This window comes from Oryctolagus cuniculus, chromosome 6, assembly GCF_051225735.1.
Source record: "Oryctolagus cuniculus isolate XC-2025 breed Fujian yellow rabbit chromosome 6, ASM5122573v1, whole genome shotgun sequence".
Classification (NCBI taxonomy): domain Eukaryota; kingdom Metazoa; phylum Chordata; class Mammalia; order Lagomorpha; family Leporidae; genus Oryctolagus; species Oryctolagus cuniculus.
The window spans coordinates 48,348,508-48,376,501 of NC_142872.1; the positions used below are offsets into that span (position 1 = coordinate 48,348,508).

The window sequence follows — 27,994 nt, forward strand, 5'->3', positions numbered from 1 at the left end:
CATACCAGACCTCCATGCTACAAAACCTCATTTTAAGAATATATTGATTCATCTCTTATTATTATTTGAATTTTACCTATGCTCATAATATATTCTGATAGGGTAAATAGAAAAAATGTAAGTCTGATTTTTCATTTCCTCTCCACACTACTACAAAGAATAATTTTCTTCCATCTTGAAATTTTTCAAAGCTTTTTGAGAAACACACACAAATAATTTGGATTTAGTCGATTTTATTTACAGCTTTTTTTTTTTTACATTTCAGAGCATTCACAATTACATTTTCTCATTTTCTGACCTGCAAACAGATACCTTAAACGGAAATATTTTTTAAAAAATTATCAAATTAGGTACATCCAAAATGCAACAATTACACATAATGACAATTAATTCACAAAGTGTAATTCACTAGGACGTATCCTAAGAATTTAGGAACAGCCAGTCAGGAGAAATCTGACCAAATTTAGCTATCAACCATTTACATATCCAGAAATCAAATGTATCTAAACTCCCAAACTAAAAGCTTGAAAGTTTTGTCAAATTCCCACAGGACAAAAGATAAAGATTCAAACCTATCCATTTTTTGACAGTGTTGATCCCAAATAGTAGCCTATTTCCCCAGTCTAACTGAATAGCAAGCATCTGTTTGTGAAACACCCAAGTATCAAACTTTTACACCAATATGCACATAAAAAGGCTGTTCATTAATTTAAAAACAAGTAGTCATTAAATATCCACACTATCCTCCCAGCTCACTAGCCCTTACTACAATCCCAAATATGCAACCCATGTCACATAGTGACAGGCCATATTTTATATAGGTGTGTGTGTGTGTCTGCATATACACACACATACAGATTTAGGTACAAATGGCAATTAACAGTCCCTGCAAAAATTCAATTTCACTTGAGGCTATGGCTCCTATGCCTTGGGATGATTTTAGATTTCAGAACTGAAAAATACTGCTAAAATCTCACTTCCTTAAGACAAAATTTGATTGCATGTTCAGTTTAAGCTTCTCAGTCTAAAAATGGCTATAAGTTAAGTATAAAAAAGTCAGCCAACTGAGTGCAATTTCTCTCTCCAATTTGGCCAAGCTACCTCATAGAAATTATTCCTGACTAGACTAGAATATCTGTGGCGCCTTCCAATGGTCCTTGCCTACCTTACTGTCCATGTTCACGTTTCAAACTGTGTCAAAAGAGCCCGCACTTCAGGGGTCAGCTGCTTGGCTGCCTTGGCTGCCTCTGTGATGGCCTTGCGATACAGGCCCTTTCTCTTCTTATTAAAGCGTGACTGGAAGTTTTCTAAAAAGGGAGAGAGTTGCGAAAGAGCAAGGAAAGATGTTGTTGGAGACCCAAACCATGAAATACGGGCCTCCTGTCGGATCAATAGGCCATTATCTTTCCGGCTCACGGTTATAGTAAGAATACGGGCTGGCCACCAAGGAAAGCCATATATCTTAGCCCAAACAATGTCCCCTACACATATGGTCCTGCCATCTGGTGTGATGCATTTAGAGACGTTTTTGGAAAAGATTTTCATTTTCAAAGAATTACTGAGCTTTTTCTCTTCCTTTGAAGAGGAGGAAGTGGAGGAGGTGGAAGGTGCATGCATACAGCCTGGAGGAAAATCAAAGCTTTCAGAAGAGCTACACTCAGAGTTGGAAGATTTCAGATCATCTGTGCTATCAATGCTACACACTGAAGCACTGGAAGAGTCAGATTTCTTTTGATTTAGGGTCATGTAAACAGAGATATTGCTTTTGCTGCCCTTTTTGCCCAATGTCTGTGGTTCATCCTGCTCACCAGGCACATGCACTTCATTTGTGTCCTGAACCTCACTGCTGGCCTCTTCAGGGCCTTTTGAGGGACTCTGAGTTTCTGAAGGGGCCTCACCTGCTGAGCGGGTAGAGGTGCAGCGGGACTGGGGTTTGGGCGCCATCTTGCCACTCCTTATTTTCTCAAGTCCCGTCTTCAGAGAAGAGTCATTTTCTTCATTCCTGTACCTCTGTGGTTTTAAACGAACCCGGGGAGGAAGGGAACCTGAGCTAGGATTCTGATAGCGTCGTGTGAAATGGACTTTTGAATGCGCATTTTTGGAAGTAGAGGTTTCACTTTGCTTCTTTTGTGCCTTTTCTTTGGCAATTTTCAACACTTCCCGAGCTTTCGCATGATCCATATTCTTACTCTGGAGCACTTTTTTAGTATTTAACTGAGCTTTTGATGTATTTGCCTGAGCAGAAACTTTAACTACTCTGCCTCTGCTGTGAGCAATATTTGAAACTTTAACCACGGCATTTCTTTTCTGGCTTTCATTTTGGTTTTTCCCATCCACTTTATGGTCAGTTTTCAGTTTTTTGTTCACAGTAGTTACACTTTCATTTCTCCGCTTTTTGTCTTCATATTTAGTAGAGTCACTTACACTACTACCTTTTCTAATTTCCTTTTTTTCAGCAACAACACTGTTTTTACATTTATCACATAGGACTTGCCTGGGGCGTAGTTTAATAGCATTCATTATTGATGTGGGTTCTTCCCTGTACATTTTTCGTTTGGGTCGCTTAATTTTCCGAGGAGGTGGCTGAGGTATTGATTGGTTATATGTGTCCCTGATAAACAAAGGGGGAGGATAAGGTGCTCCTTCGTGGAAGAGAGGTGGTGGTTTGGAAGTCCACAAGCTTTCAGCAAAGTTCAGCTCAGGTGGTGGGAGAGGAGAAGGGTCCTCAGGAGCAGCACCATTCACTTCGCGCTTGACCTCTATCCCTTCTTGGAATGTGTTACTTTGCAGCTGCATGGCTTCCGGTTTATCCTTATATTCCCTTTTGGGAAATACTGTCACAGGGATCCCATGAGGCCCAAACCTTTGAAAAAAATAAAACACAAGTCATCAAGTTAGTTATCTGTAATTCAATTTCTTACACATAAAGAACACTTCCTGTTTTTTTATATGATCTTTCCTGAAAACTACTTCATATAAAAAGTAAAGCACCAACACAAGAATCTACTGGCTAACTTTCCCAAAAGCTCAAAGACCTCACTTATTTTGGTTCTTCACTTCAGGTAAAAACAGAAACACTCCAAATGTTTATCGAAGGCAATACCAGAAAAGCTAATTTTACCTAAAATGGACCACTCCAGTTTTCAATCAGAAAGGATAGTTTAATAGTAAATATCATGTGCTATAACACTGAAGCATATATAACACTTTCAGAAAATGCAAGCATAAATTTCTAACATACAGATATCTTTGTCTAGTTAAAATAGCTTTCAAAACCTAAAACTCAAATTCAGGGGCCAACATTTACTATGATGCTGGCATCCCACATGGGCATTGGTTCATATACCGGCTGCTCCACTTCTGATCCTGCTCCCTGCTAATGGCCTGGGAAAAGCAGTGAAAGATGACAGAAGTGCTTGGGCCCCTGACACTCATGCGGAAGACCCAGAAGCTGCTCCTGGATCCTGGCTTTGGCCTGGCCCAGCCCTGGCTATTGTAGCCAAGTGTGGAGTGAACCAGTGGAAGGATAATCTCTCTCTCCAACTCTGAGGTTTTTTTAAAGTAATAATAAAAAAACTCGGATTCAGCTAATTACCCAAAAATACTCCATCAGTAAAATCCCATCTTTTCTTTACTTATTAACAGCTAAAGATTCCAAAGAAGTTGCTCCTTTACTCTTACATCCTTAACTCAAGGCTCCCCAGTCTGCCTGTAAAAGAAGCCAAACACACCAGAAATCAAGAAACTCAAATTACCTCCAAAGACGACAGGGTTTCAAGCTTTTAGAGTTATATTCCACATTAATAAAATTTTTTTTAAATAATATTTTCCCGGGGTCGCTGCTGTGGCACATCAGGTTGAACCACAGCCTGCAATGACAGCATCCCATGAGTAGTACCAGTTGAAGTCCCACCTGCCCACTTCCTGTCCAGCTCTCTTCTAATGTGCCTGGGAAAGCAGCAGCAGATGGCCCAAATGCTTGGGCCCCTGCAATCCATGTGGGAGACTTGATTTCCAGGCTCCTGGCTTCTGCCAGGAATGTCCTAGCCAATGAAGCCATTTGGGGAGTAAGGCAGCAAATGGAAGATCTGTCTCTCCCTTCTCTTGTTGTAACTCTGCCTTTCAAATGAATAAACCTTCAAAATTTTTTCCCATTATAACCCAATAAAAACGTTTGTGTCTGTATACATGTATTCATTAAAGTCAACTTCAAAATGGAAAATCGAATTAAAAATTTACAAGTAAATATGCATGAATATACACACTTAAGCAAAAGTTTCACCCAATAAATAACTTTATAAGATACTTGTTGACTGTTTAAAAGTATTTAACAGGGGGCCGGTGCTGTGGTGCAGCAGGTTAATGACCTGGCCTAAAGTGCCAGCATCCCATATGAGTGTCCATATGAGCAGTCCTGGCTGCTCCACTTCCAATCCAGCTCTCTGCTATGGCCTGGGAAAGCAGTAAGAAGATGGCCCAAGTCCTTGGGCCCCTGCACCTGCGTGGGAGACCCAGAAGCAGCTCCTGGCTTGAGATCCACGCAGCTCCGGCCATTGCGGCCAATTGGGGAGTGAACCATCGGATGGAAGACTTTTCTCTCTCTCTCTGCTTCTCCTCTATCTGTGTAACTCTGACTTTCAAATAAATAAATTTTTTAAAAAAAGTATTTAACAGAATATAATTCTAACATCAATCATAAAGTAAAAGTGCTTAGAACCCAAGAATCAGGTAATCAAGGTAGAACCCCTGAAACTAGACCCAAATATTTTCTTTCCTTTTTATTTTTTTTGTCTTTTTTTTTTCCTAGACAACAAGTTAATGCTGTTAAACGAAGTTGAGAATACCTTTGTTAGGAAGAAATTTTGAGATTAGGTTCTGGCACTTGGAGACATCCCTAAACATATGAAATGAGAAAGACCCTATGTACACACACCACATACCTGATTCTAATGCCTAAATACTTTTCTTCCTAGTCTGTTACCTTGGCCACAAATTAACATTACAGCAAATATGTGTGAATGATGGAAGTCCACCTAACACAGGACAAGCTTGGGTCTGAGATAGACCAAGAAGGAAAAGACTCCCTCCTCACTGCAGACTTCCCAGAAAGTTACTTTTTATTCTAGCATCACATGTTAACTGTTTGCTTCCTAAATGCAAAGCACTATGATCATTTAACCTTTTGTCATTGAAGATGACAAAAGAGGAGATTTTTGTGTTTTACTATACACAACATACTGTTGACTTATCTGAAGTGAGACCACTATTTGTATTAACACATTTTTCGAATTCGTAGACCATTTCACCCCATTGACCATTCACATTTCTGATAAGGGCATTTTCTTTGTTTAGCTATGCAAACAACTAAACCATCATTACCTTCATGTTTGAATAACCTTTCATAGCTATCTCCTATCAAATGTTTGTACCCTCAAAACTTCTATCCTGAATAACACTTCCTACCTTGAAGGATTCAAGTCAGAATTAACAGCTCAATAAAGTTTAGCCATCTCTCAGGCCTAAAATTCATTTAAGTAATCTGATTTTTCAGACAATTTATTAGAGGTTCACATCTAGATTTTTTTCTTTTCCCTCATAAGCATATAAAATACTCAACCACAAAATGTTTTTAATAACACTGAGAAGCACTTCATTGGGTAATGACAAATCCAAGTTATAAGCTACCAACAGAAGAAAAAAAAATATAAAGGAAGCCAAAACTGGTACTTTGGGTGGTAAATGGGAAAGCAAACTACTACTACTAAAAGGTCCTCTAAAGACCAGAAAAATAACTCAGAGGAAGAGGAGGATCATGTCCACTCCATCTCAGTAATGACATTATCACAACTACATGGAAAACACTTAATATCTAGAGGAGTGTTATCCGAATAAAGATGGAGATACTAGTTATAAAAACAACTTCCTCATCTGTTGCAGTCATTTGGGGAATGAACCACTGGATGCAAGATCTCTTTCTGTCACTCTTTCAAGTAAATGCAATCAATCTTTAAAAATATATAGGAACAAATATATAGGAACAAATTAAAATATATTAATAATTTTTCTTATGCTAAGTGTTTTTTAAAAAAGCTGATATTCTACTCATCAGCATTAAGTTCAGAAAACCTCAAAAAATTCACCTTTGATTTAGTATTATAATCATCTCATTCCGGTTTACAACAGTTTAACAGGGCACAACTAAATCTATTTACTTTCCGGCAATCTGTATTGCCAAGCTGAAACTGTAGGAGGAATTTTTTTTTTTTTAAGATTTATTTTATTTATTTGAAAGACAGAATTACAGAGAGAACAAGAGGTCTTCCATCCGCCGATTCACTCCCCAAATGACCGAAACAGCCAGAACTGAGCTGATGCGAAGCCAGGAGCTTCTTCTGGGTCTCCCATGCGGGTGCAGGGACCCAAACACTTGGGAAATCTTCCACTGCTTTCCCAGGCAATCAGCAGAGAGCTGGATCAGAAGTGGAACAGCCAGGGTTTTGCTTCGCTTCACTTCACTTCAGGCTAGGGCTTTTAACCCATTGCGCCCCAACACTGGCCCCAGAATTCTTTTTGAAATAGTATACAATAAAAATAAAAGGAATAAAAACCATAGATATGGCAAATTTCAAGCAGAAATTCTGAGAAATACAACGTTCAAAAAGAAAAATCCAGAAGGGTTAGTTGAGCTACATCTCCATACTGGTTGGACCAAACCTCCCTCCCAACCAATAGATAAAAGAAAACCCCTTTCCCCAGAATTCTCTTTTCATAATAAAAACAAAAAATATATGCAATTCAACATTATACCCAGATTTATTTTATGTTAAGCACATATATTTTTAGAAAATACCTCCCCTTACAGTTAGCAACAAATTAAATCATAGAAGAGGGGAAACTGAAGCAAGCTTATTTTGGCTCGCACTCATTACTTTGTGAGATTAGTATTATGTCCAAGTTTAACATCATGACAAAAAAAAAAAGAATAGCTAATGTCTCAGAAAAGTTTACAAATTATGTACATCTATTCCATTAAAAACGAATCATCATACAACCCAGCAATCCCTCAAAGAGATATCTGCAGGACCCTATTCATAGCAGCAATATTCACAAGAGCCACAAGGTGGAAGCAACCCAAGTATCCATCAGCAAATGAAAGGATAAACAAAATGTGATATGCATATACACTTAGACACACTCAGCGCAGTATTTTCCAGTCTAAGACAATCACATCACATACTACAACGTGGATGAATAGTCCTGAGAGCATCATGGTAGTATGAGTGCACTTACATAAGTAATCTAAATTACAGTAACCCCATCTAATCTGGTATTTCACTTAACACAGTCCAAAAGTCTAAGCAAAGATCCAGAAATAATACCTAAGTTTTAAGTAAGTTTCATTAGAGTGTATTTCTATAATTGTTCTATTAGTTGTAAATCTCTTACTGTGCCTAATTATAAATGGGACTATTATAGGCATGAATATATAGGAAAAACCATAATATGTACAGAGAGTCTTCAACAACTTCCAGAAAGGGCAAGCACTTGGCCTGGCAGTTAAGCTGCCTGTTGTGATACCCATATCCCAAGTGTCTCGAAGAAAATACATGTGGGACTGGCACTGTGGTGTAGCAGGTTAAGCCTCAGCTTGCAATCTCATATGGGCGCTGCTAAGAGACCCAGTGGCTGTACTTTCAGTCCAGTTCCCTGCTAATGTGCCTAGGAAAGCAATGGAAGATGGCCCAAGTGCTTGGGCCTCTGCACCCAAGCAGGGGACCCAAAAGAAGCTCTCAGCTCCACACTTCAGCCTGACACAGCCCGGGCTATTGCTGACAGCTGGGGAGTGAACAGAAGATAGAAACTCTGTCTTTCCCTTTGTTTTTGTAACTCTGCCTCTCAACTAAACAAAAAACCCAAAACTTTAAAAAAAAATGAAAATATTTTAAAGTTCATGAAAAATGAACACTATCAAAAAACTGTAACTGGATTTCCAAAGAAATTATTTTTTTTTTTTTGGACAGGCAGAGTGGACAGTGAGAGAGAAAGAGAGACAGAGAGAAAGGTCTTCCTTTGCCGTTGGTTCACCCCCCAGTGGCCTCCACGGCTGGCACGCAGCTCAAGTCTTGGCCGTTCCATTTCTGATCCAGCTCTCTGCTATGGCCTAGGAAAGCAGAAGATGGCCCAAGTCCTTGAACCTCTGCACCCCTGTGGGAGATCCTGAAGAAGCTCTTGGCTTCAGATTGGCTCAGCTTCAGCAGTTGTGGCCATCTGGGGAGTGAACCAGCTGGAAGACCTAGCTCTCTCTCTTCTCTGCTTCTCCTTCTCTCTTTGTAACTCTGATCTTAAAAAAAAAAAAAAAAAGTAGCAAAACACTAAAAATTCAAGGCTCTAGATAAGCAACTTACAAGAGGGACAGGCATTGTGATGCAGCATGTCAAGCTGACAGCTGGGACGCCAGCACAACCTACTGGAGTGTCTGGGATTGACTCCCACGTCTGCTTCCAATCCAGCTTGCTGCACATGCTGGGAGGCAGCAAATGATGGCCCAAATACTGGGCCCTTGACACCCACAGGGGAGACCCAGATAGAGCTGCTGGTTTCTGGCTTTAGTCTGACCCAAACCTGGCTATTGCGGGCCACTGGGAAATGAACCAATGGATGAAAGATCTTGGTCTGTTTGTCACTCTGCTTTTCAAATAAATAAAAATTTAAAAGCACAAGAGTTCTCTACATTTGAGATTATTTCAAAATAAAAAGATACTGTGCACTGAAGAACTCCCATGCTGGACCTCTGTCCTCAGGGAGTTGTATTATGAGAGTTAACAGTAAAATTTGTTCTCAAAGATTTATTTCATTTAGGGTATTAAGTGGAGGATATTCTTATGTCTCCTAAGTTTTTGTTATGCCCAAGTGTCTGACTCCATCGCTTGTTTTCTTCGGTGACTCTTTAATAAAACTCATCCTCAAAGACTTACTTTCTTTTAATGCATTAAGTGGAGAATAGTCTTATGTCTCATAAGTTATAGTTATGTCTAAGTGCTCGCAAAACATGTATCATTCTTGGGTGCTTCTTTAAAGTTAATTAAATTTCTAAAAAAAATAAGTGAAATTAACCTCGAGATGCAATGACTTTGAACAGCCCTTGTCTCAACTGTTGAACAATTTTTTTGTGTGTGCAAACTGTTGAATTCTTTACTTAGTATGCAGTTGGTCTTCTGTGTATTTGTATTAAGTTAACTGAAAATAGATCTTAGTGGAGAATGGGACTGGGAATGGGAGAGGGAGGAGGAGGGGTGGGAGTATGGGAGGAAGGGCGGATATGGTGAGAAGAATCACTATATCCTAAAGTTGTACTTTAAGTGCCTTGGTCAAGGCAAGACCCCACTTTCAATTCCAGCTTCTACTGATGAGCTCCCTGGGAGGTAAACAAGGATGACTCCAGTAACTGGGTTCCACCGGTATCAAAGAGCCATCATAGAGTTCTTAGCTCTTACCTTTGGCCTGACCCAGTCCCATCTGTTATAGGCATTTAGGGAATAAACCACTGTCTCTGTGCTTTTCAAATAAAAGAAATAAAAGTAAATGAATGTTGGTGAGGACTGAGACTTAAACAACCATTAAAATAAAGGTAGTGGCCAGCGTGGTGTCACAGTGGGTAAAGCCACCATTTACAACACTGGATCCCACATGGGCACCAATTTGAGTCCCAGCTGCTCCCCTTCTGACCCAGCTCCCTCCACATGTGCCTGGGAAAGCAGCAGCAGATGACCCAAGTGTTTGGGCCCCTGCACCTATGTAGGACACCTGGAAGAAGATCTGGAAGAATTAACTCAGCTCCAGCCTTTGAGGCCATTTGGGGAGTGAACCAGCAGATGGAAGAGCTCTCTCTCTTTCTCTCCCTAACTCTGCTTTTCAAATAAATAAATAAATCTTAAAATAATAATAAAGGTAATTTGTTGAGTAAGAAGAAAGGAGGTCATGCTGGTGAAAGTGTATGAGGGGATAGGCCGGCGCCGCGGCTCACTAGGCTAATCCTCCGCCTTGCGGCGCCGGCATACCGGGTTCTAGTCCCGGTCAGGGCGCCAGATTCTGTCCCAGTTGCCCCTCTTCCAGGCCAGCTCTCTGCTGTGGCCAGGGAGTACAGTGGAGGATGGCCCAAGGGCTTGGGCCCTGCATCCCATGGGAGGCCAGGATAAGTACTTGGCTCCTGCCATTGGATCAGTGCAGTGCGCCGGCCACGGCGGCCATTGGAGGGTGAACCAACGGCAAAGGAAGACCTTTCTCTCTGTCTCTCTCTCTCTCTCTCTCACTGTCCACTCTGCCTGTCAAAGTTGTCAGGCCACCAAGACAAAAACTAGTGCTATGTAAATAACTAGTCTCTTAACAAGAGGTGGTTTTTGTACTCCAGTAATGTGACTGTAAAAGCTTAAACTCATCTATGCTAGTATGATTCCATCATTTAATAAGTACAAAAAAAGAGCACAAAATATCTTACTGGGTCCAGCATTGTGGTACAGTGGGTTAAGCTGCCATTGGTAACACCAGTATCTCCTCCCCTATCAGAGCACTGGTTCCAGTCTCAGTTGCTGTGCTTCCAATACACCTTCCAGGATTGCACTTGGGAAAACAGTACAAGATGGTCAAAGCGCTTGGGCCCTGCCACCCACATGGGGAACCCAGATGAAGCTCCTGGCTTTGGTCTGGCCCAGCCAGGACCATTGCAGTTATTTGGGGAATGAGCCAGCAGACCAAAGACCTCTTTCTCTGACTCTGCCTTTCAAAGAAGTAAAATAAGTCTTTTATCACTGTCCACTCTACCTGTCAAAAAAAAAAAAAAAACCTTTCCCTTGCTTTGAAATGTGTCAATGTGTCATTCTCAAAGGTAAGCCCTTCAAAATTATGCGTAAAAGCATACAGAAGGCAGAATATAAGGACCAAATTTACCAATTAGACTATAACCTTCTCTTCAAGACAAAATTCATCGTTTTCCCACAAGAAATCCCCCTTGAAGTGCTGGCAGTAAGAAAACACTGAGAAAAACCCATACTTTCATTTTGCAAAAAACTCTTCCTATCTCATTCCCTACCAAAATGTAAATGTCATCTTTCTTTACTCAAACGGGGAAGTTATACTTTGCCAGTATTACTTAAGCATCTAGAGATCCTTTCAAAGCATTTTAAAGATACAGACTCTACTGTACACCACAGTACAACAGGTTGAGTGGATATTCAAGAAAACTCACACTAAGTAACCACAAGAGACGTTATCACATTCATCCAGTTTTGCCACTTATTACCTATTTCACAAAATATTAACAGAGCACTTAGTAGATATTAGGTACTAAAAACACATTTAGTTAAATTCAATATTTAATCACCATAGCACTCCTATTAGTAAGGTACTATCCCTAGGTCCATTCTGTAGCTGAGAGAACTGAAGCACAGAGGTTGAGTGACCATCCCAAGATCACAGTTAGTAAGCTAGACAGCCAGGATATGAATCCAGGAAGTCAGCCCAGCCAGGATGCTGACTACAGCCTCCCCTCATCTCGACAAGTTACTTAACCTCTTCCCTTTCCACCTCTGCTTTTCTACTAACGGAAATAAGTTCACATGCTCTTTTCTGAATGCTGTGGAAACAGCTTTCAGAATATACAATTTTTCTGGTTTTCAGAAGATACTAAGCACCACATTATCAAGCCTATTAATATTTCAGCAGTGAAATCAAAGTACATTCACACTAACGGGGAAGGTTAAATAGAACAGCCTTATATCATTTCAGGTCAGGTTAAGTTTTATCACCAAAAAAACTCAGGTTTCAGAGCTTTTTGGATTCTTAATAGAATGGTCATCTCAATTAAGTAAGAACCTATTTAAGTACTTATCACAGTACACAGACTCTTGGGTCACTGCCACCCACATGGGAGACCTGATAAAAGTTCCTGGCTTGTGGCTTCAGCCTGGACCAGCCCTGGCTGTTGATGGCATTGGGGAATAAACCAGTGTATGGAAGATCTCTCTCCCTCTGTTACTCTGCTTCGGAAATAAATAAATCTCTTAAAAGAAAGAAAAAAAAAAGAAATTCTATATAGAGTGCTTGGGTTTGAGTATCAGCTGTACTCCCAATTCCAGCTTCCTGCTAATGTGAATCCCAGGAATCTTTAGAAGACAGTCCAAGTATTTGGGTCTCTGCCAAACACATGAGAGACCAACTGAGTTCCAGGCTCCTCGCACTGGCCTGGCCCAGCCCTGGCTATTACAGGGATTTGGGGAGTGAACAAGCAGATGGGAGTTACACTCCTCTAACCAATAGATTATAAAATGTTTAAAAAATCAATAAATGAATAAATGGAGAAAAGGACTATATTAAAGATTCCAGAGAACACCTTTCTGACCACAAGAATTTTACTCACATGTGGGTATGTGCCATAGCAGTTAATACATTTCTTGGGACACCTATATCATATATTAGATACTTGTGTTCAAATCCCAGCTCTAGCTTCCTGATAATGCACACCCTAGGGAAGCAGAAGTGGTTGTTCAAGTACTTTGGTGACAACTGCCACCCACGTGGGAGATGAGGATTGAGTTCCTAGCTCCCAACTTCAGCCTGGCCCAACCCTGGATGTTGCAGACATTTGAGGAATGACTCAATGAATAGGAGATCTCCATCTCTCTTTCAAACAAATAAAACAAAATTGGGGAAAAATATTTTTCCTCAATCTTTTAAAATAGTTTATTCAAGTGTCTGGTAATAATATAGAATTAAAAAGGAAAGAACGTTCCAACATGGGAGCAGTCCACACAGCAGATTCACAGAATGACAATTGCTTTAAGTAATACTCTGACCTCTGAATCAGCCCTTAAGGCTTCCTGGTCTGGCTGAAAAGCCTGTGGGACCATTTTAGGAAAGCAAAGCCAAGACACTGCAGCAAAAAAATGTTCAACGTAAAGGTTCTCTGTGAGACCGCAGTGGAAAATGGCCATCAAAGAAGGATGTACTTTTCTCTACAGGGAGAGAACTTCCACTTTGCTTATGACCTTGTCTAAATACTGACAAAGTTTGTTGATTCAAAAGGCTTCCATTAGCCTAGGCAGCTCATGTCAATTGTTAAATTAACAACAGGAGTCACTGTGCACTAACTCCCCATGCAGGACCTCTGTCCTCAATGAGTTGTATTAGGAGAGTTAACTGTAAAACTAGTTCTCAGTTTTGTTTTTTGCATGCACGTGTGTGCAAAGTGATGAAATCATTACCTAGTACAGAGATGTTCTTCTGTGTATGAAGTTAACTGAAAATGAATCTTGGGGGCCGGTGCTGTGGCATAACGGGTAAAGCTGCCGCCTGCAGTGCCAGCATCTAATACGGGCACAGGTTCCAGTTCTGGCTGCTCCACTTCTGATCCAGCTCTCTGCTATAGCCTGGGAAAGCAGCAGAAGATGGCTCAAGTCATTGAGCCCCTGCACCCACGAGGGAGACCGAGAAGAAGTTCCTGGCTTTGGATTGGCTCAGCTCTGGCCACTGGGGCCATTTGGGAAGTGAACCAGCAGATGGAAGACTTTCTCTAACTCTTCCTTTCAAATATAATAAGTCTCTCCTGATTCAGCTTCTGCTTAATGCACCTGGGAGGCAGGAGATAATGGCCCACACCAGAGACTCAGATGCAGTTCCTGCCTCCTGACTTCAGCCTGGCCTAGCCATGGCTATTGTGGTCATTTGGGGACTGATCCAGCTAACACAAGATCAATCTCTGTCAACCTACTGTCCATCACTCTACCTTTCAAATACATAAACCTTTCATAATTTTTTTCAAATTCAGTCATTTAGCATTTAGTGAACATTGATTTGTGCTGAATAAGCACTGAAGTTGACGATCTGTACTTCCTCTTACATACTTCACAACTGCTAGGATTAAGTCAACTAAGGCAAAACAGAATGTTATCTAATTTAAGACCCAGGTTCATATGACTATATGATGAATACTTCACCAAACAGAAGAACAATTAATATGTTTAAAGCAAATAGCTGTTCTGGGTGGGTGAGAAACAGAGAAGTCTATTATTTACAACAACCAGGTTAACTTCCCACCAAACCATAAATTAAATGGTAATGGTAAAATACAGTTAAGTGGGACTGGTCTTGTGGCATACTCTACCACATTTAAGCCTCTACCTGCAGCGTGGCATCCCATATGGCCGTTGGTTCAGTTCCTAGCCGCTCCACTTCTGATCCAGCTCTCTGCTAAGGGCCTGAGAATACAGTGGAGGACAGCCCAAGGGTTTGGGGCACTGCACATATGGGAGACCCAGAAAAAGCTAATGGCTTTGGCTCAGTCCAGCTCCAGCCATTGAGGCCACCTGGGGAGTGAACCAGTGGGTAGAAGACCTCTCTATCTCTATAACTCTGCCTCTCAAATAAATTAATCTTAGAAAAAAAAAAAAAATACATGTAAGTACTTTTTAATCAGAATGGGGATGTTTTCAAATCTTACAAAATTACCATTCAAAAGGGAATCTTGAATATATACCTGCCTTACCTCCCATGTATAACTTTAGGCTATTTACTTAATTTCCAAAACCAGTCCATGAAATGGGAATTAATAAAATCTATTTCACCGGACTTTCCAGAGTAAAATGAAACAATGTATACAAACTGCTTGACACAGGACCCAGCATTGAAATGGAAAAACACAGTAGCTATTATTAAATATAGAAAGTCAAGTTTGAAAACGTGCTGGGCTGTGATCAGCAACACACTACCAACACTGTGGAGCTGAGCCTGGAGAAGCAAATTTATGTGAAAATGAGAAATGACCGAGAGTTTCAAGGCAGATTACATATTTACAATCAATATTTAAGAATAATACTCTGGAGATGTGAAACAAACTACAACTACCACAGAAAGTGACGAACAAACATATGAGAAGATATAAATCAATAAAATGGAATATTGCAGGGTTCTTTGTCCAGGCAGATGGTTGTGTACTACTTGCCCCTACATTCACAATTGGTTGAAACAAAAAATTTATCTTGTGCAGAAAATAGTAGACTTCCTATCTTATAAGATATTCAAAAGAAAAATTTGCACACAACTTGATACTTTAAAATGACACAAGGTTTCTTCTCCTGAAATGTTGACTTGCAGATAATTTAGAACTGCTTAATCTAAATGGCAGTTTTATTTTTCCCAAGCCCTTCTAATAATTGTGGTTACCAAGATGCAGAAAAAAAGCTTGGCAATTCTTAATAGAAACAGAGAGAAGGTAAAACTAAGTATTATAAGCTTTAAAAGGCTAAAAAAAAATAGTAACTTGACTATATAAAATTGTTTCAAAGGCAAAGAGATGAAATTTATGGACTATGTAAACTTGCAGTGCACAAAAAAAATTAAACTATTTGCAAGCTTAATTTTCAATTCTACAATAAGGATCTAAACCTACTACCCAAGCTGCCCATGCTCCATGCATTGTTTAGTCTGTGATTAGATCCTATTCTAAAACTTCCCAATTCTGGTTTAAGAAATTTATCATTTGGGGTGTGCCATTTTGGCTGAGCCGTTTAGGCCACTGGTTGGCTTAGAGTGCCAGTTCATGTCTCAGTACCTCAGCTTCTAGTGAGGCTTCCTGCTAATGCACCCTGGAAAGCAGCAGATTGTAGTATTTGAGCTCCTGCCACTCCTACATGGGAGATCCAGATAGAGTTCCAGGCTCCTCTTTGGCCTGATCCAGGCCCAGCTGTTGCGGGCACATAGGGAGTAAATCAGTAAATCAAAGATATTTCTCTCTCTCTCAGCATTCAACACATATTAAAAAAAATTTTTTTTTAATTTATCATTCTCCTTTTCTCTATCTAAAAATCAGCTGTCTCCAAAAGTGATCCAAAAATCAAAAGCAGAGCCGGCGCCGTGGCTCAATAGGCTAATCCTCCACCTTGCGGCGCCGGCACACCGGGTTCTAGTCCCGGTCGGGGCGCCGGATTCTGTCCCGGTTGCCCCTCTTCCAGGCCAGCTCTCTGCTATGGCCAGGGAGTGCAGTGGAGGATGGCCCAGGTGCTTGGGCCCTGCACCCCATGGGAGACCAGGAAAAAGCACCTGGATCCTGGCTCCTGCCATCGGATCAGCGCGGTGCGCCGGCTGCAGCGGCGGCCATTGGAGGGTGAACCAACGGCAAGGGAAGACCTTTCTCTCTCTGTCTCTCTCTCTCACTGTCCACTCTGCCTATCAAAAAAATAAAAATAAAAAAAAAAATAAATAAAAAGCATTAGAATCACTGTGTTTAAAATGTAAATGGGGTAGGGCTCAGAAATCTATGAACATGTTTTGAAAACCATCACTCTAAAGTAATTAGCCAAAGCATTCTACATCAAATCTACCCAGAATGTAATTCAGCCTCCACTTACTTTAAGATCTGCCACTATAGCAAGCTTGTTTTCTACCAGTTAGTTATTTCTGAATTTAGGGATTTAAGAAGAACTGGGACAATAAATACTGAGAAAAAAATTACCCATTTTGTAGGCACAAATTACTAATAACATTTTTCATTTTTTATCAAATATGCATCAAACCGGGCCATAAGCACATAATATACAAACTTTTTAATTACTCCCACAGAAAAGCTGATCTTAAGAAGAACAGATTTAGTTTCTTGAAAGCTTTACTTTATAACAGCACAGTGACTCAAGTCTTATTGACATAAAAGATTGCAAATTAACCTTATCAGAAACCCCAAGACCAATAAAACTTGCCAGGCATAGTTTTTGCATAGCACCTAGTTACCTAGTATCTAAAACCTACTTATAAAGTGTTATTTAACACCATGTTACAGAATCCTTTACACTCAAACCAGGTTTTTATGCCCATAAACTAATCACTTCCAAAAGGGTAAATGCAAGGTTAGTGAAAGATGGATGAAACAGTTACTCTCAACACAGTATAGAGGGTAAGCTTCAGCTGTCTGGGTCAGAAAGTGACTGGTACTTGCTTCCTTGCTATTTTACTGTAGGAACCTTTTTGATTAACATCTTGGGCTATAAGCAGAATAATCACCAGAAAATATTTGTTCTAAATATGTACAACTCAACACAATCATTCAAGCATACTACTGTATGAATGCCTAAATTCTCAACCTGTATGCTTTAGTATAAGCTACTGATACCACTACTCACTGCTTCACCAGAATGGCTGTATTTTTTTCCCACCAAAAGTAGAGCTATTGCACCATACGTTTCATGGTCTCTGTAAAGAAAAGAAATCATTGTCTTGGTTTATATTTCCTTAAAAAATTTTCTACAAATTGTTTTAAACACTTAGTGAAATATGAAGTTTTCAAAGGAAATCATCTCAATTCTTAATTTAACGATCCCCCCAATATACATACAAAATACAATTTTGTAAAAAGGTCAATCTGGAAATACAGCTAGCTCCACCTTTTAATATGCATGTATCACAAAATTAAAAAGCATTTTAGGTATAACCTTTAACTTTATGATTCCTTAATTCAGGTCAAGTCAAAAGAAATGGATTCAGAACAATTTTTAGGATTTCAAAATATAACTACTTTTGAAAAAGTTTGAAAAATCACTCTGCACAGGGAGAAATAATTGATCTCCAGCAAATACTGTCCCTTCAGGTATGGATTGAGAAGACTTAGAACCACCTTTTTAGTAGCTTGGGCTGATGGATCTTGCCCTTTGTAAACCATCTTGACTCATTACATTTTTCTGTGGTTGGAAATACCAAGGATGGAGGTGTGTTTAAGCAAGAGGTCTAAATGTTTGTTAGCAGGTAAGATATCCATAATCATTTCTACTAACCCAAAACAAGGGAAGAGAGGCTTTCAAAAGAAGACCTGAGAGGACTGCAGTTGCTGAACCTTCAGTTGGCTCCTAAGGAAAAAGAACTATTTTAAGACACGGAAATGCACCCAAGGGGATGGAACTGGGGGGAAAAATATCCAGAATATAGAAAATTCTTTGAAACAAAATCCAAGATTTTTAACAAATAAATTGTAAGGGAATAAAAGTAATAGCCAAACAATAGATGAAAGGAGAGTTAAGAACAATCAGGGGTGGGCATTGTGGCACACTAGTTAAGCCACAACTTGGGACACCTGAATCTCACAGCACAGTACCTGGTTCAAGTCCTAGCTCCTTTGCTTCCAATCCAGCTTCCTGCTAATGTACACCCAGAGAGGCAGCAGGTCATGTCTTAAGTACCTGGGTCCCTGCCACACATGTAGCAGACCCAGACTCAGTTTCAGGCTACTGGTTTCAGCCTGGCCCAGGCTTACCTGTTGCAGGTATTTGGTGAATGAACCAGTACAGGGAAGGTATCTCTATCTTTGTCACTCTGCTTCTCAAATAGATAAAATTTTTAAAAGATAAATCAACCAACTGCATTGCATGAACTTTATCAAGATCCTAATTTTAACAAAGTTTAAGTCTTGAGGTATTCATTTTTAGACAGTTTGTTACGTTTTAACACTGACTAGATGTCTTAGATGAAAGAACTGTTCCTATTATTTTAGGTGTGAAACACAAGTATAGATATAGTTTAAGTACTTATCTTTTTAGAAGTCTATACTGAAATATTTATGGGTAAAGTGATATGCCAAGGGCCAGCACTGTGGCCTAGCGGGTACAGCAACCACCTGTAGTGCCAGCATCCCATTTGGGTGCCAGTTTGAGTTCCAGCTGCTCCACTTCCAATCCACCTCTCTGCTATGGCCTGGGAAAGCAGCAGATGATGGCCCAAGTGCTTGGGTCCCTATACCCATGTGGGAGGCCCAGAGGAAGCTCCTGGCTTCAGATTGGCACAGCTCCAGCCATTGCGGCCATTTGGGGAGTGAACCAGCTGATGAAAGACCGACCTCTCTCCCTCTGTAATTCTGCCTTTGAAGTAAAATAAATAAATCTTTAAAAAAAAAGTGATATGCCAAGGAATTATTCAAAATAATCTAACGGAGGCAGTTATATGATGTAATACATTTGGCTAACAGTTGACAGATTTTGAAAAGAGCCAAAACAGGGGCCAGCACTCCACACTGCCATCCCATATGGGTGCAGGTTTGAGTCCCAGCTGCTCCATTTCCAATCCAGCTTCCTGCTAATGTGCCTGAAAAAGCAGCAAAAAATGGCCCAAGGGTTTGGGCCCCTGCACCCATGTGGGAGACCCAGAAGAAGTTCCTGGCTTCAGACTGGCTCAGGTCCAGCCACTGCAGCCATTTAGGGTGTGAATCAACAGATGCAATCTATCTCCTTCTCCCTCTGTAACACTGGCTTTCAAACAAAATCTTTAAACAAAAAATAAAAACAGCCAATATACTCATCCATGTTCATTTTCCATTACATATTCAACAAAAATATTGTACAACCACTGATTTATTACTGTCTATAACAATCAGTAAGACAGCTTAGCAACCTGAAGGAATGCTGGTTATTACGTAAAAACTACAAAAGCATAGGACAGGCGTGGTGGCACAGTGGGTTAAGCCACTACCTGGGACACCTGCATGTCATACCAAAGTGCTTGTTTGCAGATCTCTGCTAATGCATCCTGGGAGCCAAGTGCTCAAGCACCTGTCACTCATGTGGGAGACCTAAATGGAGTTTCAGACTCCTGGCTTCAGGCTGGCCCAGGCCTGGCTCTTGTAGGCAATGGAAGCTCATTTGTGCTCTCTCTGCCTTTAATGTAGATAAAAATAATAATAAACATTTTCTTAAAAATTACAAAAACTTAAGATAAAAGAATAAATAGGAAAACCTCAACTAAATCTGTAAGGTTGATTATCAAAGAATAGGAAAACCTCAACTGAATTTGTAAGGTTGATTCTTCTCATATTAGACAATTGTCACTAGGCACTCTTATGAGCTGGAGTAAGCATATAAACTAGAAAAGAGGTGGATGTAAAAATGTAGGATCAAGAAAATACAAGCTTCACCTAAAAGTACTCAGTTTCAAACAAATGCTATGCTAAACAAAATATACTCAAAAGATAAAGTACCAGTACCGGCACTGAAGCATAGCAGGTAAAGCCATTGCCTCCAATACCAGCATCCCATATGGGCACTGGTCTGTGTCCCAGCTGCTCACAACTTTCAATACAGCTCCCTGCTAATGGCCTAAGAAAAGCAGAGGAAGATGGCCCTAGTGTTTGGGACCCTGCCCACATGGGAGACCTAGAAGTTTCTTTCTCCAGGCTTCAGGTTGGCTCTACCCTGGCTGTTGTGGCCACCAGGGGAGTGAACCAGCATTCACAATACCTATCTCTGACTTTCCCTAACTCTGACTTTCAAATAAATAAATCTTTATGAAAAAAAAATTCCTCATTTTTAAAGTGACTCTATCATTTATTAGCCAATGCAAGCTGCTTCTACAAAGGTAGTACAGTAAAACCAGGATGGTACAGATCAAGCCACTTGATCACTCTATTCACTTTACATATACAGTGTAGTCTAAGGACAATATATCTGAAAACTACACAGTTAGTCATTCTGGTTGCTGTGCAAACATCATAGAGTGCACTTACACAAACTAAGATGGCTATAACATCATTAGGCAATACAATCTCAGAGGACCACCAATCATCTGTGCAGTCCACAGCACATGACTATATACAGACCCAGGCATGGTCTGATCCTTGTTTGTGTTAAAGTGAACTGCCCAAAGCCAAATGTATTAACCTCCTAAGACCTAGTGAAGGGGCCTGCACTGTGGCGTAGCGGGTAAAGCCGCTGCCTGCAATGCTGGCATTCCATACAGGCGCCAGTTCGAATCTTTACTCCTCCACTTTTGATACACCTCTCTCCTATGCTCTAGGAAAGCAGTACAAGATGGCCCATGTCTTTGAGCCCCTGAACCCTTGTGGGAGACCCAGAAGTTGTTCCTGGCTTCGGACCAGCACAGTTCGAGTCATTGTGGCCATCTGGGGAATGAATCAGCGAATGGACAACCTCTCTGCCTCTGCTTCTCTGTAACTCTGCCTTTCAAACAAATAACTCTTAAAAAAAAAAAAAAAAAAAAAAAGACCTAGTGAAAATAGGGGCACAATAATTAGCTTAAAGTGTCAAAAGGGAGTACTCAGAGTCTGAGTAACCCAATACTCTGTTCTAGTCAATAATCTAATACTCGGGGCAAGCATTTGGCACAGCAGGTAAGTCTACTTGGGTCACCCTTACCCCTACCATAATGCCCAGGTTTGAATCTCACCTTCACTTCCAATCCAGCTTTTTACTAATGTGCGCCCTGGGAGGCAGCTATGATGACTCAAGTACTTGGGTCCCTGCTACTCAAACACAGGAGACTCAAACTGAGTCCTGTAGTTCCTGGCTTCATTCAGCCTGGCCTAGCGCCTGCTCTTATGGGTATTTGGGAAATTAACCAGTGGACTGAAGATCTGTCTCTACCTTATCAAATAAATGAAATAAATTAAAATTTTAAAAAGGGGCAGCATTGTGATATAGCAAGTAAAGCCACCACCTGTGAAGCCAGCATCCCATTTGGGTACCAGTTCGTGTCCCAGCTGATCCACGAATATCCTGTTAATGGCCTGGGAAAAGCAGCCAAAGATGGCCCAAGTGTCTGGCCCCTGCCATCCATGTGGGAGACCTGGAGGAAGCTCCTGGCTGCTGGCATTGACCTGGTCTAGCCCAGGCCATTGGGGCCATTTGAGGCGTCAACCAGCAGTTGAAAGATCTTTCTCTCTACTCTTTCAAATAAGTAAATAAATCTTTTTTTTTTTTAATTTTTAAATCATCTATTTAATCCGACTTCCATTTCTTTCTTGATTTACATGTTCCCTGCTCCTTTTTTCCAAAAAACACCTTTTTGCCTCACAAATGTGTTATTCAGAGCTGGTGCTGCTGCACAGAAGCTTAAGCCTCTGCCGGCTGTTCCAGTATCTGACCTGGGCGCCAGTTCGAGTGCGGCTGCACCACTTCCAATCCAGCTCCCTGCTAAGGCACCTGAAAAAAGCAGCAGAAGATGGCCCAAGTGCTTGGGCCCCTGCCCACATGGCAGACCCAAATTAAATTCCTGGCTTTGGCCTGGCCCAGCCCTAGCACCTCAGCCATTGCAGCTATCTGGGGTACGAACCAGTGGATGGAAGACTGGCATCTCTCTCTGTATCGCTGTTTTCAAATAAATAAATCTTTTAAAAAAGTGTTCAACACAGAAGTGAAAAATTTCAATGCTTACAGAAGTAGCCTGTTAATCATCCACACACATATACTAATTCCTATACTTTAGGAACCCACACAATGGACATTTCTGATTTCAAAAGGCATTTCTGTACTATCAATGTCAGAACTAGTTCCTTTTACAGTGTTATGAAAAGCATAACATTGACACATTTTCCCAAATGTTAATTTTTTCCTGACCATCTCACTAGAAAAGCAACAACCAGAACTAGAGTTTACTGTCTTCCCTAATATTCAGCTAAGGAAATGGGGGTTCTCAGGACCGAAGTTTCAATATTAACTAAAAAAATCTGCTGGTGGTATGTTACTTAAAAACTTGGCTTGGGGGCCTGGCACTGTGGTGTAGTAGGCTAAGCCTCCTGCAGTACCAGCAGTCCCAGCTGCTCCACTTCCCATCCAGCTCTCTGCTATGGCCTGGGAAAGCAGCAAAAAAAGGCCCAAGTGCTTGGGCCCCTCCACCCACATGGGAGATCCAGAAGAAGCTCTCGGCTTCAGATCAGCCCAGCTCCAGCCATTGCAGACAGTTGGGAAGTGAACCAGTCTCTCCCCTCTTCTGTCTGTATCTCTGCCTCTCAAATAAATAAAATCTTAAAAAAAAAAAAAAAAAGCTCAACTTGGGACACACTTGCATCCCCTTAGTGTGAGGATTTGCATTCTGGTTCTTCTTCCAAACCCAAATTCCTGCTAAGGTGCACCCTGGGAGGCAGCAGGTGATGGCTCCAGTACTGGGGTCCCTTTGACCTATGTGTAAAACCCAGAGCGAGTTCCTGGTTCCTGGCTTCAGCTTGGCGCAGCCCAAATTAGGGGAGTGAAACAGCAACAGAAAGATCCGTGCCTCTCTCCCTCCTCTTTCTCCCCACCGTCTCTGCCTTTCAAATAAGTAAAATTTTTTTAAAATTTGCTTGAGGGCAGGCTTAGCAGCTAAGATGCTCATGTCCCATTTCAAAGCACCAGGGTTCCGTACCCAGCTCTAGCTCCTGACTCCAGCTTCCTGCTCACACAGACCTCAGCATGGCACAGCTCCAGTAACTGGTTTTCTGCCACCCACATGCGAGAACTGGGTTGAGTTCCTGGCTCCCAGATTCAACCCATCCCGTACAGGCCCTTGATGGCATCTGGGGAGTGAACTACTTCTCTCTCTCTTCCTTTATGCCTTTAAAAAAAAAAAAAAAAAAAAAAAAAAAAAAACCTGCTCGACTCCAACATACAAATCCTTTGTATTAACCTATATAGGTATAGAAATCAAGGTAAGTACTAAATTTTGAAAACACGAAATTCTTTACTTTCTACTTAAAAAAATTGCTAGCTCAACTATCTTTTTAAAATCAAAGTAAAAAACCCATAGGTTTTAGAATTAAATCATCCTACATTTGAATCCTGACTTGGCCATCTAGCCAAATGGCAAAATTAAATGAACCTCAATTTCCTCCTATATACAAGAAAAACATCACCACAGTTATAAAGACTGTTGTGACACAATGCTTGATGCTTTATAGGCACTCAATAAGAAGCTCTTGTTAATTTTATCTAGAGGTTTCATTCAGGAACCAATTCAAATAGGATATAAATTACTTTTAAAGTAACTGATGAGTACCTTATAGTGGTGGCCTTGGTAGAATCTATAAAAAGTATGTCCTAGATCCACCCCTTAACCCTAGAACCGAACATGAAAGGACTCAATCAAGCTATGTACAGGTAACAAAATATATTGGTAGGTCCACTTTTCCACACTATATTGAATTACAAATAAGAGAAATATAGCCAATCATTGGTCCACTAACAATTCCTTGAATAGCTAAATGTTAAAGCCATGATGTTTTACTCCCATACCATTTCTATGGCTGTTATCTCCCATACACTAGGCTTCTAGAGTAGGACGTACACCTCATTTATACCCAGAACCTAGGAGGAAGCCTTATACACAGATGTAGTTGGCAAATATACATTAATTAAAAGTTGATAGGACTTCTTTACAAGTTTTTTATGAAAATGTGATTCCTTCATTTCAAAACATTCAAATGCACATGGTTCATACTAAGAATAGCTCCTTCGACAAAAGCAAAGTGCTGTTTCTAGGAACTGTTAGCAAAACTGACCAAAGCGCGAACTTGCAATACTCTGCCAAAGAAAATCTTAAAATTAAACCCTCCAAACAGGAGACCACTATCCATCCCATTTCCAAAAACAACTTACCTTCTTGCACCTTCCTTTTGCAGATTTGAAATCCAGATTCTCCTACAGTCACTGGCATTCTCTTCTGTTTGATCCAATAGCACACACTACTGAAGGCCTTGCTCTATTAAATACAGCAAGAGAAAGCATACTCGTCTTACTCTGCTTTCTAACTACTAAAACAAAAGAGCTAAAGTTCCGATGCAAAAAAAAAAAAAAAAAAAAAAACACCAAACTTGAAATTAAACAACACAGAGTAACTATATAAGCTCCCATCTTTTCCCCCAGGCACCATTCTTCAATATGAATTTTAAATGGCTTTTTCCTGAATGGCAAAAGATCTGTAACTCAACGGGAGGTGGGGAGTTAAGAGCAAAACATACTAATAAGCCACTTCCAAACAGGTGAGATATTATCAGCATGTGTGCTGTTGCAGGAAACAGAATGGAGAGCCGTGAATGGGAGCCTCTGCACTTCATATCTGCAAAAGAAGAAAATAAAAATATTAACTCCAGACTTAGAACAGATTATCTTCTCCACCTATTTAAAGCAGTGTCTGTAACATTTTAAACCAAATGATGAAAATATACTGAGGACAGAGGTTTGTGGGTGAACTCAACCTTCTCTGCCCTTAACACATAAACGCTATCTACAGTAATCATTTCAAGGCTTTTATGCATACGACCTTGACAGTAAAGTTTATACGCGTGTGATCCCTTCTTTCGACTTCTCTTAAAACTACCATTAAAATGAGAAAAACGTTTCCCTACTGAAACAGTTAACTAAGGGCAATCACTTCTGACAGTAAAGAGGGCAGTCAAAAGCCGCATTTTAACAAATGCTCTTCCACCTGTAAGGCGTTCGGGAAAACCTTTTAGGAACCTCAAGGCACACACCCCCTCCCTCCAACCAAGCTAAAGTTAAAGGCTAAGGGAGGACAAATCGACAAGTGGCCTCACAAGCTATCTCCCCCCGCCCAGCACCCTGCTCTCTGCAAAAAACAAAAAGAAAAAAAAGCAAAGAGGAAAGAAAGAAATCTGCGTTTTGCATTAGCCCACCCGCCTCAACATGGGGGAGCCGGGATGAAGCCGCAGGAGCCCGAGGGTGGGAGGAGAGATCCGCAAGTCCATCAGCACCGCGCTAATCCCCCCACAATCGGCAGCACACCTGCCCCGGCTGGTGCCCACCTGGGGCAGGCGCCGCCCTCTCCCGGGCTCGAGCGCCTGCCCCACTCAGAGCGCGCGCCACGCGCCGAGCAGGACCCGAGGACCGCGGGGCGCCGGAGCCCGGGGTGCAGGGGCTGCCTAGGCTGGCTCCCTCCCTGGGGACCCGGGCGCCCCGGGGGGTGTTGGGGGCGGGCGCGGTACCTTTTGGACAGATCCATGAGGACCCCTGAGAAGAGCTTCTCCCCGAGGCGGAACGACACGACGAGCGCGTCCTCAATGATGTGGTCCAGCGTGACCCGCACCTCTGAGCCCGGGATCAGTTGCGACACCGCGGAGTCCCCGCCCGCCGGCGGCACGAGCGCCGGGGCTGCGGGCTGGGGCAGCGGCGTCTCCTCGCGCTCCTCCGGAGCCGGGGGCTGCTCGGGCGGCGGTGCAGGGGAGGGAGGAAGGTCGGGTCCTTCCTGAGGAGCAACTGCCGCCGGCTCCGAAACTCGGACGGGCAGCTTCTCCTCAGCCTCGAGCTCCGGCCCCGCTGCCTCCGGGCTGCGGGCGAGCTCCCCTGGCGGCGGCGGTGGCGGCGGGAGCGGCGGGTCGTCGGCCTGAGGAGCTGACTGTTGCCCGTCTGCCTCGCCGTCCGGCACAGACGCTTCAGTGGCCGTGACCGGGAGGGGGTCAGTGCCGGCCTCGCTGCCGGGGATGGGCTCCATCTCCGGCTCGGCCTCGCCGGCGCCCCCCTCCCCGGGGGACGCTGCAGTCGCTGCCGCCTCTGCAGCCACAGCCGCCATTTTCTTCCTGGCTTCTCCCTCCTCCAACTCCGGTTGCAGCTGCGGCGGCGGCGGCGGCGGCGGCAGCAACGCTGCTTGGTTCCCTGGGCCTTCCCCTCCCTCCCGCGAACACTTTTGTCCCGCCCTTTCCCTGATGCTCGTTATTGGCACCGCGCCATTGGTTCCATCCTACCACCCTCCAACACTTTTGATAGTCCATTGGTCAGCACGGGACGTCTATCGGCTATTCAGTCCCGCCTTCCCACACAGAACAGCAACTTCTCATTGGCCAGGTGACTTGTCAACTGTCGAAGCTAAGAGGAGGACTGACGGGGCGGGCCCCGAGGGGGCGGGGGAAGTCACACAAGCGTAGTCCTAGACTTATCATCTCTTTCTATTGGCTGGAAGAAAAAATGAAGTTTTACGGTTGGCCTAAGCTCCTGCCCATTATGAGCCAGGTCTTCAGAGGTGGTAGAAAGGAAAGAATCACGTGGCGAACCAGTTCTTTCAAAGGCAACCGAGGGGAGGAGTAATAAGAGAATGCGGGAGGGAAACCGCTTCCCAAGTATCCGTGCGCAGAAATCCTTAGAATAAATGTTATTTCTAAGCGCAGACCTGCTTGCGGCCGAGCGTGGGCACAAGCATGTTTGAGAAAGACAACTAAAGTTTGAAAAATAATTCTACACGCACTTTCTGAACAAACACTATGCTACTCACTGTCCTGGGTGCTGGGGATGGAATGATGTGCAGACGTTCTCCATAGCCTCATGGCAGCAATCCAGTCTCCACCTGAGTGTTTTCCTCGAGTCCTCCCTACTTTCTAGGAACCTACTAATTTCAGAGAAGGGAAATGCTGATGAAGGAGCAGAGACATCATACACACTATTAAGCCGATGAATGTTTAAGAGAGCAAACCTGGGACAGGGCTGGACTGCTGTGAGAACAGTGCTGCTTCTCTACACACCCACTGCAGAGCGGGCACACCTGTTTACCTGCTTGAGCCTTTTTCTTTCATGGCTTCTCCTGAAGGCCAGCAGTCTTAGCAGGTTAAGCTCACACCTGGGACACTGGTATCCCTGACTGGTCTGCTCCCTATCAGGCTTCCTACTAATGTCCTAGAAAGGCCATGGAAGATGGCCCCAGCGCTTGGGCCTAAGATGGAGTTCCTGGCTCCTGGTTTTGGCCTGGGCCAGCCCTGCTGTTGTGGGCGTTTAGGGAGTGAACTAGCAGAAGGAAGACATTCATTCATTCGCTCCCTCTCTCCTTCTCTCTCCCTCTCTCCCTCTCTTTGACATTCTGCTTTTTGAATAAATAAACCTTCAAAAAACCAAACGGGTCTCTCTTCAGTGTCTTGATGCCCTAGCTTCCCTACTCTCACTTGAAATCTCTTGGTTTGTTATGTCTGGGACAATCTACTGAGCCCATTTCTTTCAAACTGCACCTCAGGGTCAATTTTCTGAGACATAGATTATGAACACTGAGAATGCCTACAGGAGAAAGGGAAGAAAAATGCGAACATTGAAGGAAATAAAAAATGAATTCTAAAGAATAATTACAGCTACCATTTTTAAGAGTTATTTGCAGATTTATTTATTTGAAAGGCAGAGTGACAAGAGAGGGAAAGGCTAACAGAAAGAGAACTTTGATCTGCTGGTTCACTCCCCAGAGGCCTGTAACAATGAGGGCTGGGTGGGGACCA

At 42.2% G+C, this 27,994-nt stretch overlaps 1 protein-coding gene across 21 annotated transcripts in view; it reads right to left on the reverse strand.

Moving 5' to 3' along the window:
* Nucleotides 1–27,346, reverse strand: part of PWWP2A (PWWP domain containing 2A) — a 58,057-nt gene extending 30,711 nt beyond the window's left edge. For 5 of the 21 annotated variants that reach the window (XR_516433.5, XR_516432.5, XR_516431.5 and 2 more), the window contains exons 1-2: nucleotides 25,733–26,409; nucleotides 1,899–2,863 (exon numbers count right to left, since the gene is read on the reverse strand). Coding sequence is in view for 9 of the 21 variants with exons in the window: in XM_017341232.4 (XP_017196721.4) it covers nucleotides 1,899–2,863; nucleotides 25,733–26,316 (1,549 nt within the window). In the remaining 12 variants the exon portion in view is untranslated. Of the gene's footprint in view, nucleotides 1–216; nucleotides 2,864–3,595; nucleotides 3,710–17,162; nucleotides 17,233–17,810; nucleotides 17,883–24,386; nucleotides 24,589–24,748; nucleotides 24,847–25,732; nucleotides 26,440–27,012; nucleotides 27,127–27,210 lie in introns of those variants that run through there. The other 16 variants (XR_016235438.1, XR_016235440.1, XR_016235441.1 and 13 more) reach the window with 13 other exon arrangements.
* Nucleotides 27,347–27,994: the final 648 nt, after the last annotated feature.